This window comes from Sprattus sprattus (assembly GCF_963457725.1).
Source record: "Sprattus sprattus genome assembly, chromosome: 10".
Taxonomy (NCBI): domain Eukaryota; kingdom Metazoa; phylum Chordata; class Actinopteri; order Clupeiformes; family Clupeidae; genus Sprattus; species Sprattus sprattus.
The window spans coordinates 4,234,596-4,247,094 of record NC_137908.1 but is presented as its reverse complement, the minus strand read 5'-3'; the positions used below and the strand labels follow the sequence as shown (position 1 = coordinate 4,247,094).

General features: G+C 41.2%; 1 protein-coding gene across 1 annotated transcript; it reads right to left on the bottom strand.

The window, feature by feature from the left end:
- Positions 1-8,514: 8,514 nt before the first annotated feature.
- On the bottom strand, positions 8,515-11,403 carry LOC308371736 (adenosine receptor A1-like; the record flags this gene model as incomplete). The annotated part of the gene is made up of 2 exons (XM_080846723.1): positions 8,515-9,148; positions 11,072-11,403. 2 exons carry the CDS (start codon positions 11,401-11,403, stop codon positions 8,515-8,517), a joined length of 966 nt encoding a protein of 321 aa, XP_080702849.1.
- Positions 11,404-12,499: the final 1,096 nt, after the last annotated feature.

Genomic DNA, 12,499 nt, shown 5'->3' with positions numbered 1-12,499 from the left:
CTACAGACTAACTCTAACTGCATTAGCTCAGTAAGTCAGTATAACGAAACTCTGAGATACCCTCATATACGTCAGTGGAGCCAAAATATAATGGTTGAGCTTGGTTGCTTGCTAAAATATATTGGAAGAAGGCCCCACTACACTGATTGAGTAGATGTAAATACATGTTAATTCATAGGCACTTGTTCTCTCTGTCACAGAGCAAGCACACTCTCGCAGTTCGTTCACGAAACGCATTCTAGTTTATTTATTTATTCTCCCCGTTTTTCTTGCAGCTAACTCCTCCTCGCCCGTTTGAGCTAGAGACGCCATTCAAACACCAAAACGTCCGGCCCGATCCGGTGGAGGTTGCTATGACTTTTCGTGGCGATACTCTTTGCCACTCCTTTTTTATCCCTCTTTTTCATCCCCTTTTTCTCTCATTGACTAACATGGGGAAGGTTGAGCCATTGTGACGTCACGCACTCTAGCCAACTGACATTAGATCAGTTGACATCTCTTAAATGCCAGAAGTGGTTAGATAGAGAGTGCAAAATATTAAAACGAATGTAGTGGCAACAGTTTCAGGTACAGTTTATACACCCGCTCTAACAGTGTTAACCAGTATGTGAGTAACGTGGGTTTTATTAAGGCATAGCGTGTGTAATGTGTAGCTATTTCATTCCGTTTGTTAACCTTTCCGGCTGTCTGTATACCAGCAGCAGAGCGGAGCATTTCACTCCCCTGCAATCTCGGAATGAAATAGCTACACAATACACACGCTATGCTTTAATAAAATTCACGTTTTACGAGACACCAACAGAGGCACAACCGACAAGTCTTACCATTGAAGATCTTTGACGTTCGGTCTGAAACTTCATCCAGCCATCCAGGTTAATCCAAGTTGTTATGGAGAACGACAGTTGCATCAATCATATTTCATTAAAACTTCACACTTCTTACATTGGACATATCCACCAGCCTAATTAGAATCTGCATTGTCTACTGAGCAGAAAATTCTCCATACAGTAGATTTCCCTTCGTTTAGTATCATTTTAAACTTTCCAGATGACTGTATTGCCCTCGCTCGTCAAGTGGTACGTGTCCAGAAACAAGGCTCCTTTGACTGGATAGCCAGAGCTAGCATAACTGCCATTGAAATCCAATGGTAATGCTACCTAGCTAGGTATGCTAATTGTCGGTATCCATCGTTAACTCGTTAACCATCATGTCACTGGCTTTAATTTAAGAATGGCATGTTAGTAGTACATTTAGTAGTACATTTAATATCAGTACACTTGATTCATTACTGCTGATGTGTTACATATGTTACTTATTAGCAGCTAGCTACCTAGCTAGCCACTGTGTTCCGATGTGTTTTCAGTTAGCGTTAGCGGCAAGCTAGTTGCTGTAATAGTTGAGTTGAGCTTCAGTTAAGACGCTGCGTACCGTACTTCATCATCACATTCGATTATTTATTACAAACAAATTCGAATTCAGCTGTAGGCATGAGATCTGTATCTTGGAGACTAATTGCATCCACAATGTAAGTACTGCAAGCTAGACTACTATGCAGTTGACACAACACAGGAGGTCCCTGGGCCTGAGAAGGGAAGGGAATGAGTTTAATGTGGCTATAATATGGAATTTTAAATGTGCCTAAAACTAGACTAAATTGTAATGAGTTTTCGAAAACTAGACTGAAACTAAGAAGGATAACTATGACTAAATGTGACTAAAACTAATATGCATTTTTGTCTTAAGACTGAATCTAAAAATAGCTGCCAAAATGAACACTGAGATAGGGGACCCCTTAATCTGCAATTCATGGTTGCTAGCTCTAATCAGATGTACTACCTAGGCTTATAAGAGAAGACTAACTTTGTATGGCAACGAACACCAATAACTAGAACTAATTTGACAGACTATAAACCAATGTGATACACGTGCTCTCTATCTATACAGTAAAAGTGTTGCTTACGTTTGATACTACACCTACAGACTAACTCTAACTGCATTAAGTCTAACATATAGGCCTATCTTACAATAAACTTTAAGTAAAGCTGGCTATGTAACCGCATTCATTCTAATATTGTTGCAGAGATGTTTCCTTTTACCAAGATAGCAATTTCAACAATTCACTTAGCTCAGTAAGTCAGTATAACGAAACTCTGAGATACCCTCATATGTCTAAACGTCAGTGGAGCCAAAATATAATGGTTGAGCTTGGTTGCTTGCTAAAATATATTGGAAGAAGGCCCCACTACACTGATTGAGTAGATGTAAATACATGTTAATTCATAGGCACTTGTTCTCTCTGTCACAGAGCAAGCACACTCTCGCAGTTCGTTCACGAAACGCATTCTAGTTAGTGTGCTTGCCCGAAGGGAAGCACAGTATTGTTATCGTCAAGTTTTCTTTATTTATTTATTTATTTATTCTCCCCGTTTTTCTTGCAGCTAACTCCTCCTCGCCCGTTTGAGCTAGAGACGCCATTCAAACACCAAAATGTCCGGCCCGATCCGGTGCAGGTTGCTATGACTTTTCGTGGCGATACTCTTTGCCACTCCTTTTTTATCCCTCTTTTTCATCCCCTTTTTCTCTCATTGACTAACATGGGGAAGGTTGAGCCATTGTGACGTCACGCACTCTAGCCAACTGACATTAGATCAGTTGACATAGGAGAAGCTCTCTTAAATGCCAGAAGTGGTTAGATAGAGAGTGCAAAATATTAAAACGAATGTAGTGGCAACAGTTTCAGGTACAGTTTATACACCCGCTCTAACAGTGTTAACCAGTATGTGAGTAACGTGGGTTTTATTAAGGCATAGCGTGTGTAATGTGTAGCTATTTCATTCCGTTTGTTAACCTTTCCGGCTGTCTGTATACCAGCAGCAGAGCGGAGCATTTCACTCCCCTGCAATCTCGGAATGAAATAGCTACACAATACACACGCTATGCTTTAATAAAATTCACGTTTTACGAGACACCAACAGAGGCACAACCGACAAGTCTTACCATTGAAGATCTTTGACGTTCGGTCTGAAACTTCATCCAGCCATCCAGGTTAATCCAAGTTGTTATGGAGAACGACAGTTGCATCAATCATATTTCATTAAAACTTCACACTTCTTACATTGGACATATCCACCAGCCTAATTAGAATCTGCATTGTCTACTGAGCAGAAAATTCTCCATACAGTAGATTTCCCTTCGTTTAGTATCATTTTAAACTTTCCAGATGACTGTATTGCCCTCGCTCGTCAAGTGATACGTGTCCAGAAACAAGGCTCCTTTGACTGGATAGCCAGAGCTAGCATAACTGCCATTGAAATCCAATGGTAATGCTACCTAGCTAGGTATGCTAATTGTCGGTATCCATCGTTAACTCGCTAATCGTTAACCATCATGTCACTGGCTTTAATTTAAGAATGGCATGTTAGTAGTACATTTAGTAGTACATTTAATATCAGTACACTTGATTCATTACTGCTGATGTGTTACTTATATATGTTACTTATTAGCAGCTAGCTACCTAGCTAGCCACTGTGTTCCGATGTGTTTTCAGTTAGCGTTAGCGGCAAGCTAGCTGGTGTAAAAGTTGAGTTGAGCTTCAGTTAAGACGCTGCGTACCGTACTTCATCATCACATTCGATTATTTATTACAAACAAATTCGAATTCAGCTGTAGGCATGAGACCTGTATCTTGGAGACTAATTGCATCCACAATGTAAGTACTGCAAGCTAGACTACTATGCAGTTGACACAACACAGGAGGTCCCTGGGCCTGAGAAGGGAAGGGAATGAGTTTAATGTGGCTATAATATGGAATTTTAAATGTGCCTAAAACTAGACTAAATTGTAATGAGTTTTCGAAAACTAGACTGAAACTAAGAAGGATAACTATGACTAAATGTGACTAAAACTAATATGCATTTTTGTCTTAAGACTGAATCTAAAAATAGCTGCCAAAATGAACACTGAGATAGGGGACCCCTTAATCTGCAATTCATGGTTGCTAGCTCTAATCAGATGTACTACCTAGGCTTATAAGAGAAGACTAACTTTGTATGGCAACGAACACCAATAACTAGAACTAATTTGACAGACTATAAACCAATGTGATACACGTGCTCTCTATCTATACAGTAAAAGTGTTGCTTACGTTTGATACTACACCTACAGACTAACTCTAACTGCATTAAGTCTAACATATAGGCCTTTAACTTTAAGTAAAGCTGGCTATGTAACCGCATTCATTCTAATATTGTTGCAGAGATGTTTCCTTTTACCAAGATAGCAATTTCAACAATTCACTTAGCTCAGTAAGTCAGTATAACGAAACTCTGAGATACCCTCATATGTCTAAACGTCAGTGGAGCCAAAATATAATGGTTGAGCTTGGTTGCTTGCTAAAATATATTGGAAGAAGGCCCCACTACACTGATTGAGTAGATGTAAATACATGTTAATTCATAGGCACTTGTTCTCTCTGTCACAGAGCAAGCACACTCTCGCAGTTCGTTCACGAAACGCATTCTAGTTTATTTATTTATTCTCCCCGTTTTTCTTGCAGCTAACTCCTCCTCGCCCGTTTGAGCTAGAGACGCCATTCAAACACCAAAACGTCCGGCCCGATCCGGTGGAGGTTGCTATGACTTTTCGTGGCGATACTCTTTGCCACTCCTTTTTTATCCCTCTTTTTCATCCCCTTTTTCTCTCATTGACTAACATGGGGAAGGTTGAGCCATTGTGACGTCACGCACTCTAGCCAACTGACATTAGATCAGTTGACATCTCTTAAATGCCAGAAGTGGTTAGATAGAGAGTGCAAAATATTAAAACGAATGTAGTGGCAACAGTTTCAGGTACAGTTTATACACCCGCTCTAACAGTGTTAACCAGTATGTGAGTAACGTGGGTTTTATTAAGGCATAGCGTGTGTAATGTGTAGCTATTTCATTCCGTTTGTTAACCTTTCCGGCTGTCTGTATACCAGCAGCAGAGCGGAGCATTTCACTCCCCTGCAATCTCGGAATGAAATAGCTACACAATACACACGCTATGCTTTAATAAAATTCACGTTTTACGAGACACCAACAGAGGCACAACCGACAAGTCTTACCATTGAAGATCTTTGACGTTCGGTCTGAAACTTCATCCAGCCATCCAGGTTAATCCAAGTTGTTATGGAGAACGACAGTTGCATCAATCATATTTCATTAAAACTTCACACTTCTTACATTGGACATATCCACCAGCCTAATTAGAATCTGCATTGTCTACTGAGCAGAAAATTCTCCATACAGTAGATTTCCCTTCGTTTAGTATCATTTTAAACTTTCCAGATGACTGTATTGCCCTCGCTCGTCAAGTGGTACGTGTCCAGAAACAAGGCTCCTTTGACTGGATAGCCAGAGCTAGCATAACTGCCATTGAAATCCAATGGTAATGCTACCTAGCTAGGTATGCTAATTGTCGGTATCCATCGTTAACTCGTTAACCATCATGTCACTGGCTTTAATTTAAGAATGGCATGTTAGTAGTACATTTAGTAGTACATTTAATATCAGTACACTTGATTCATTACTGCTGATGTGTTACATATGTTACTTATTAGCAGCTAGCTACCTAGCTAGCCACTGTGTTCCGATGTGTTTTCAGTTAGCGTTAGCGGCAAGCTAGTTGCTGTAATAGTTGAGTTGAGCTTCAGTTAAGACGCTGCGTACCGTACTTCATCATCACATTCGATTATTTATTACAAACAAATTCGAATTCAGCTGTAGGCATGAGATCTGTATCTTGGAGACTAATTGCATCCACAATGTAAGTACTGCAAGCTAGACTACTATGCAGTTGACACAACACAGGAGGTCCCTGGGCCTGAGAAGGGAAGGGAATGAGTTTAATGTGGCTATAATATGGAATTTTAAATGTGCCTAAAACTAGACTAAATTGTAATGAGTTTTCGAAAACTAGACTGAAACTAAGAAGGATAACTATGACTAAATGTGACTAAAACTAATATGCATTTTTGTCTTAAGACTGAATCTAAAAATAGCTGCCAAAATGAACACTGAGATAGGGGACCCCTTAATCTGCAATTCATGGTTGCTAGCTCTAATCAGATGTACTACCTAGGCTTATAAGAGAAGACTAACTTTGTATGGCAACGAACACCAATAACTAGAACTAATTTGACAGACTATAAACCAATGTGATACACGTGCTCTCTATCTATACAGTAAAAGTGTTGCTTACGTTTGATACTACACCTACAGACTAACTCTAACTGCATTAAGTCTAACATATAGGCCTATCTTACAATAAACTTTAAGTAAAGCTGGCTATGTAACCGCATTCATTCTAATATTGTTGCAGAGATGTTTCCTTTTACCAAGATAGCAATTTCAACAATTCACTTAGCTCAGTAAGTCAGTATAACGAAACTCTGAGATACCCTCATATGTCTAAACGTCAGTGGAGCCAAAATATAATGGTTGAGCTTGGTTGCTTGCTAAAATATATTGGAAGAAGGCCCCACTACACTGATTGAGTAGATGTAAATACATGTTAATTCATAGGCACTTGTTCTCTCTGTCACAGAGCAAGCACACTCTCGCAGTTCGTTCACGAAACGCATTCTAGTTTATCATGTCTTTTTTTTGCAGCTTCCCCATCAAGGCTTTAAACACTCTTAAGGGGTGGATTTGCATTGACATTCCTGAAAAAAAGAAGACTTTCACACTTGCCATGTGTTATTTGCAAGATTACAACTTTATTGCTTTAGTACATGTAGTAAATGTAAATATATTGCAAGTATCTGGGATGGCAGACTGGAGAGTCTGGTGACATTTAGCTGTTTAGGGCTCCCACACTGGGTACTTGGGTAGCACCATAACATAGACACTTCTCATTAAGTTAACACTACATTTGCTCTAGGCCACTAAGCCAAGTCAATCATTGTGTCTTGCAAGATCAGATGTACATGCAAGTTAATTATAGGAACTTCCTTTGCGCTGTGGTTTGTAGTTTCAGAGGTCACTGAAACTGACAACCCTCCACAATCCTACCTGTACTTTCCATCTCACTCTCATACACAAACACACACACATTCACACAAAGATATGTATAATAAACTTAATTTAGTGATAATTGTGAATGCTTACCAAGAAAGATTTCTTCTTTCTCTACAAAAAAGGTGTTGAGGTACATTTGAGTAGTTAACCCTTTGTTGCCAGCACCTAACATGACGATTTATGGTGCTTTCAATTAAAGCAGTGGTGTAAGAACAGTTTGTAACATATATTAATGTGTGATACATCATTTTAAAGCTAAAAGTATGGAGTACCTCACATCACACAGTTTTTTTTCATTTTTAAAATATATCTTTTTATTAAAAATATAATTTATGCAAATTGTTATTAATTGTGCGCATACATTATGTACAATTTCTCATCTGAAGAGCAAAGTATACATTTAAAAAAAAAAAAAATCAACGTCAAATCAAAGCATAATCAATCAGCCATATCACTCTAATTTCAGCTTGATCTGAGCAAAACCTCAAATGTTACAGCCCAATATCTGGCGTCCTCCACATTATGTACATTTCAAAATTCCAGTATAATTCAATTTGATCAAATATGGGAGATTGCGTTACCCCACACATAGATTTGAACCTGGGGCTACAGGGTGCCAACATGCACTCTGACTGCCATACCAATGAGCCAGGCTCCATAGTGTGGCAGTCAGAGCACTATACTCATCTGTAGTGCAGCACTCCGTCACACTGCCCTCCATGCTTCATGCACATAGGCATTCCTCGCGCATCCACCAACAGTACTTCTCCCATCAAGAGTGCCCCCCATACACACACACACATGTGCTTTACCCATCTATGGGCCCCTACCACAGGTGTCAACCTACCTGGGGGTCCCTCATACAGTTTTACGGCCATGCCTCAGATGACCTCACGGGAAGTCATCCCACATCTGACATAATTTGTGGCAAACAGAGAGCAGAGTCAACTCACCTGGCCTGGCTACAGTGTGCCAAACATTCACCCTGACTGCCATACCAAGGAGCCAGGCAGTCATAGTGCATGTTTGGAATCCTCTAGAACCAGGTTGATCCGGATGGAGGGAGGGCGGGAGAGAGAGAGAGAGAGAGAGAGAGAGAGAGAGAGAAGAGGAGAGAGAGAGGTGACTAAGTTCTCTGTTCGCTACAAATGGTGGTAGAGGTGGGATGGCATGCCGTAAGGTCATCGGAGGCGTGCCCGTAAAACTGTAATAATCCATGAACAGTATAATCCATGTAACTCCTCAGCATGTAAAAAAACAATGAAATGACACTAAAGTATGTAAATAACCCTCAGTGTAAAATGTATGGTGAGCGTGAATTATATTTTGTGCAGAGTAACTTTCGTATTCTGTGAAATGGTGCCAAATGTTATCTGAAGTATTAACTTAATAAATTAATTTCACACTATATTTTTCACATTTATATGTGATGTATTTTTGGTTCACTAAGATGGAGTTATTTGGAAATGTTGATATTTTCTGCCGTCTGGCTGCTCCTTGTAGTCTCTTGGTCCTCTTTGCAAAGCGTGAACCTCCCCCACATCGTGTTGAAAGCAGATTTAATGCTTTGGATCTTCAGTGCATACACAACAGGGCTTACAGCTGAGTGTGCATGAAAGAGCAGAATACCAACATAGAAAGCTTGATGGGGAACTGTTAATGGCGGCCCATAGAAAGAGGCAACGTTCATGAAGTTCAGAGGTAGCCAGCAGAAGGCGAACAGCACCAGGATAAGAAGCAGGGATCGAGCCAGACTCCACTCCTTATGGTAGTAGGAATGAGACCCACTGCCACTCACCCCACCTCCTCTTAGCTGCTGGTGGATCCTCATGAAGATGCAGAGGTACAACACCAGCATCAGAAGCATGGGTGGCAGTAGGCAGGTGAGGAAGTTGAAGTTGACCAGATAGGACATTGGAATCACATCCAGAAACGTACAAGTGATGGTTGTGGAGTTAGAATCCTCCATCTGTGCTAGAGTGTCTTGGCGATACCATCCAAACATGGGAACGAATCCTAAAATACCTGCAGAGACCCAGCAGGCTCCCACTACAGACCAGGAGCGAATCTGTGTCACAGTGCTCTTATACCTGTGGTGGAGGATCAAACGACACAGTTAACATGCGCAACTCTCACAAGAACAGACAAATCTCTCTCTCTCACACAAGGAAATTACTGCAGTGAAAGTGCAAGGTGTTTTAACATATTGTAGTGGGCGACTGGCCGAGGGAGTGATTGAATGATTCATTGATTGGAGGCTTTGGGACTGACTGTGTACACCTGGGAGTGAGGGGATAAGAGGAAGTGGAGTGCACACGGATGGCAGATGCGGAGAGACTGGTTGTGACTGCACTCGGAGGGTGGGTGATGTTCGTGGCTTTTAATGCCAATTGGTTAAGTGCTAAGACCAGTGACCAGAATTACTTCTTTAATTCCTGATTACCACCAATCGTCAGTTTACGAGTCAGTTCAGTATTAAGCCATATAACTTCACAGAACAATAAAAGAAAAGATTGTTTTAAAGTCAGGCAATCGACAACTAAAGGTCCTGATATTAGCCAGGCAAACGTATAGTGTTTTCCCTTCCATTTAGGTCACAGGTCTTAACCAATCAGAGACCAGAATAACTTTTTTACTTCCTGTTTTACCAGAAATACTCTGGTTACCACCAATCGTTTACCGACAGCATCTTATTGTCAGATGGGGAAGTCTGTGCATTTTACATATTTACAGTTAGTCATTTAGTAGATTCTTTTGTCCAAAGTGACGTACAAGAGAGAGAACAATCAAGCTGGAGCAATACAGATCTAGTCTAATAAATACTATTTTAAATAAGAAGTAGAAAAAGTGCAGGAATGTAACTACTGTAAATGCAAGTTAAGTACTGGTAAAGTTCAGTTAGGAAGGGTCTTCAAGAGCTTCTTAAAGGTACAGAAGGTCACCCCTGCTCTGGCAGCTCGTTCCACCAACGTGGAACTACGAATAAGAATAGTCTAGATTGCCGTACTTGCACAGACGGCAGTGGTAAATGATGCTCATTAGACTAGCACAGTATCCTGGGGTAACATTTGCCCAAGAGCATTAAAAGTAGGCGAGAGCAGAACCAACAATCACTCTGTAAGCAGACATAAGTGACTATTTCTCGGTAACTTATAAAAGAATCTGAGCAAAAAAAAAAGTCTACTTTTATGTTCAAATACGACCATCTATGGAGATTGGTCTGCCATATTTTTTTTTAGCGTCGCAATTTGATTGTTTTGTCTTCGGAAAAAAAACGTTGTCCCCCTACTGTCCTGGTAGTAAATTGCTTTGCAAGACCCACCAACATTCAGAGAACTGTAAAAGGTTCATGAGTCCGTCGAAGCCACTGCATAACGCAGTTGTAGAAGCATTAACTTCAGTGATAGAAGACTGCTTGGTTAGCAGGTTGATCTCCCCCTTTGTCCCCTAGTTTGACCTAGTGTGTGTGTGTGAATTGGTAATTGAGTGTGTGTGTATTAAGTAGCCTATTTTGTTGTGCTGATTGGAGAATTGATGCCTATAGTGTGCCTTTATCCAGTCTCCGTGCTTTGCAGTGGGTTGGGGGACTTTAGCTTTTAGCAAGTGGGGTGGTTATTTATTGGGGAAGTGGAAGTCCTAAAGCTCAAATTTAATTATTGCATTTAATAAAATCTACTGTTGTGATATACTCTATCCTCTGTGAGTGTCCTTGTCTCAGACACCAGACCATAGTGGCAACATTCTAATATCTGTAGTAAATAATTGTTACAGTATGAATCCCTAGGTGCTTACAATAATACTGTCATAGTGTTCTTTATAACACGATCACTAAAACGCTACCTCACTAGACCTGTCACAAAACACTGTAACACTACCAAGAATAGCGATGCTCGAAGAAATATACTTCCTGTGAGAATATACATTTGCAAAGAATAATTATTTAATGTGACAGCAGTCTGGGATTGGGAGAGAAGCGATGTGAACACAGACTAAAGTGTGTAGAGGAACCTTACCTGAGGGGGATGTAGACACGCAGGAACCGGTCCAGGGTGATTGCCAACAAGGAATGGACAGAAGCTTGGGTCAGAACAATCAACACACAACTGAGGAACAGGCAGCCACTGAATGAGGTTTTGACCCGGTCGTCCACCAGAACCGCCACTGGTATTTGTACCGCGCCCACCAGGAAGTCGGCTACGGCCAGAGAGACGATGAAGCAGAAGGTGGGCTGCCGCCGCATGGTACCACTTGTACACACTGCCCAGATCACCATCAGGTTACCAAGGCAACATGCCACAGCGATCAGCACCTCCAGAACTGTGTAGAGCACCTTGAGGCTCTCCATGAGAATTCTGCTAGAGCAATTTCTAATTACAAATACCCTAAATGAAACCCTCTCATAAACCACCTTTTTGGAACAGAGGCTGAAGCTCTACTGATGCCACTCACTCACTCACTGAGAAACAGAAGCTCTACTGATGCCACTCACTCACTCACTGAGAAACAGAAGCTCTACTGATGCCACTCACTCACTCACTGAGAAACGGAAGCTCTACTGATGCCACTCACTCACTGAGGAAAAGGAAAACCTCCAGTTTCTAAAGAGATCCTCATTACTGTGGTTGATCACAAATTAACCAAGTGCCAATCCTACATACTCAGAATGAAAAAGAGCTTATAAGGAGTTAATGTAAAAGGAGCTTATAGCAGTGTGTAAAGGAAGTTACGACGGGGCCAAAGTGCATGCTATTATAAAGGGCCCTAGTGCACTAGTTAAGAGGCACGTGTGCACACACACACACACACACACACACACACACACACAATTTGGCGTACATGTATATTTATATATATATGATAGAAAAGTTAACTATGTTGTTATTATGTATAATCCATGGCATGCTTGTGTAAGAGACACAAGTGTAATGATGAAAGTATGTGTTCTGTGAAAAGCTCTTGCTGCAATAAAAATATAGTGTTTTCACGCTTCTGCACAAGATATTCTGAGCCAGTTGCGGTTGAAACCACTTCTGCAAATCGATATGGTTGAGAATCATGGTTATAATACAGTGGTGTGAAGCAGTTTTGCAACAACAAGGGTCTTTAGGCCCGTGCGCAGAGACAAGTGGCTTGTTAGGTCAGTCAGAATGGCCGGCGTGCAGAGGTGGGTGTCTGGTAAGGTCAAGCAGAAAGGCCTTTATACCTCGGCGTGACACTGGACCGCAATCTGATGTTTGGTCCCCACCTCAAGAACGTGGCAGAGAAAACCTCCAAACGTGTCAACATAGTCAGGAAGCTCACCTGAGTCAACTGGGGGGCAAACCGAACCTCTGTTCTCGCCCTGGTATATTCGGCTGCTGAACATGCTGCCGCAGTCTGGGCCCACAACACTCACACCAAGGTGGTCGATGTGGTGCTTAACGACGCCATGCGTCTCATCT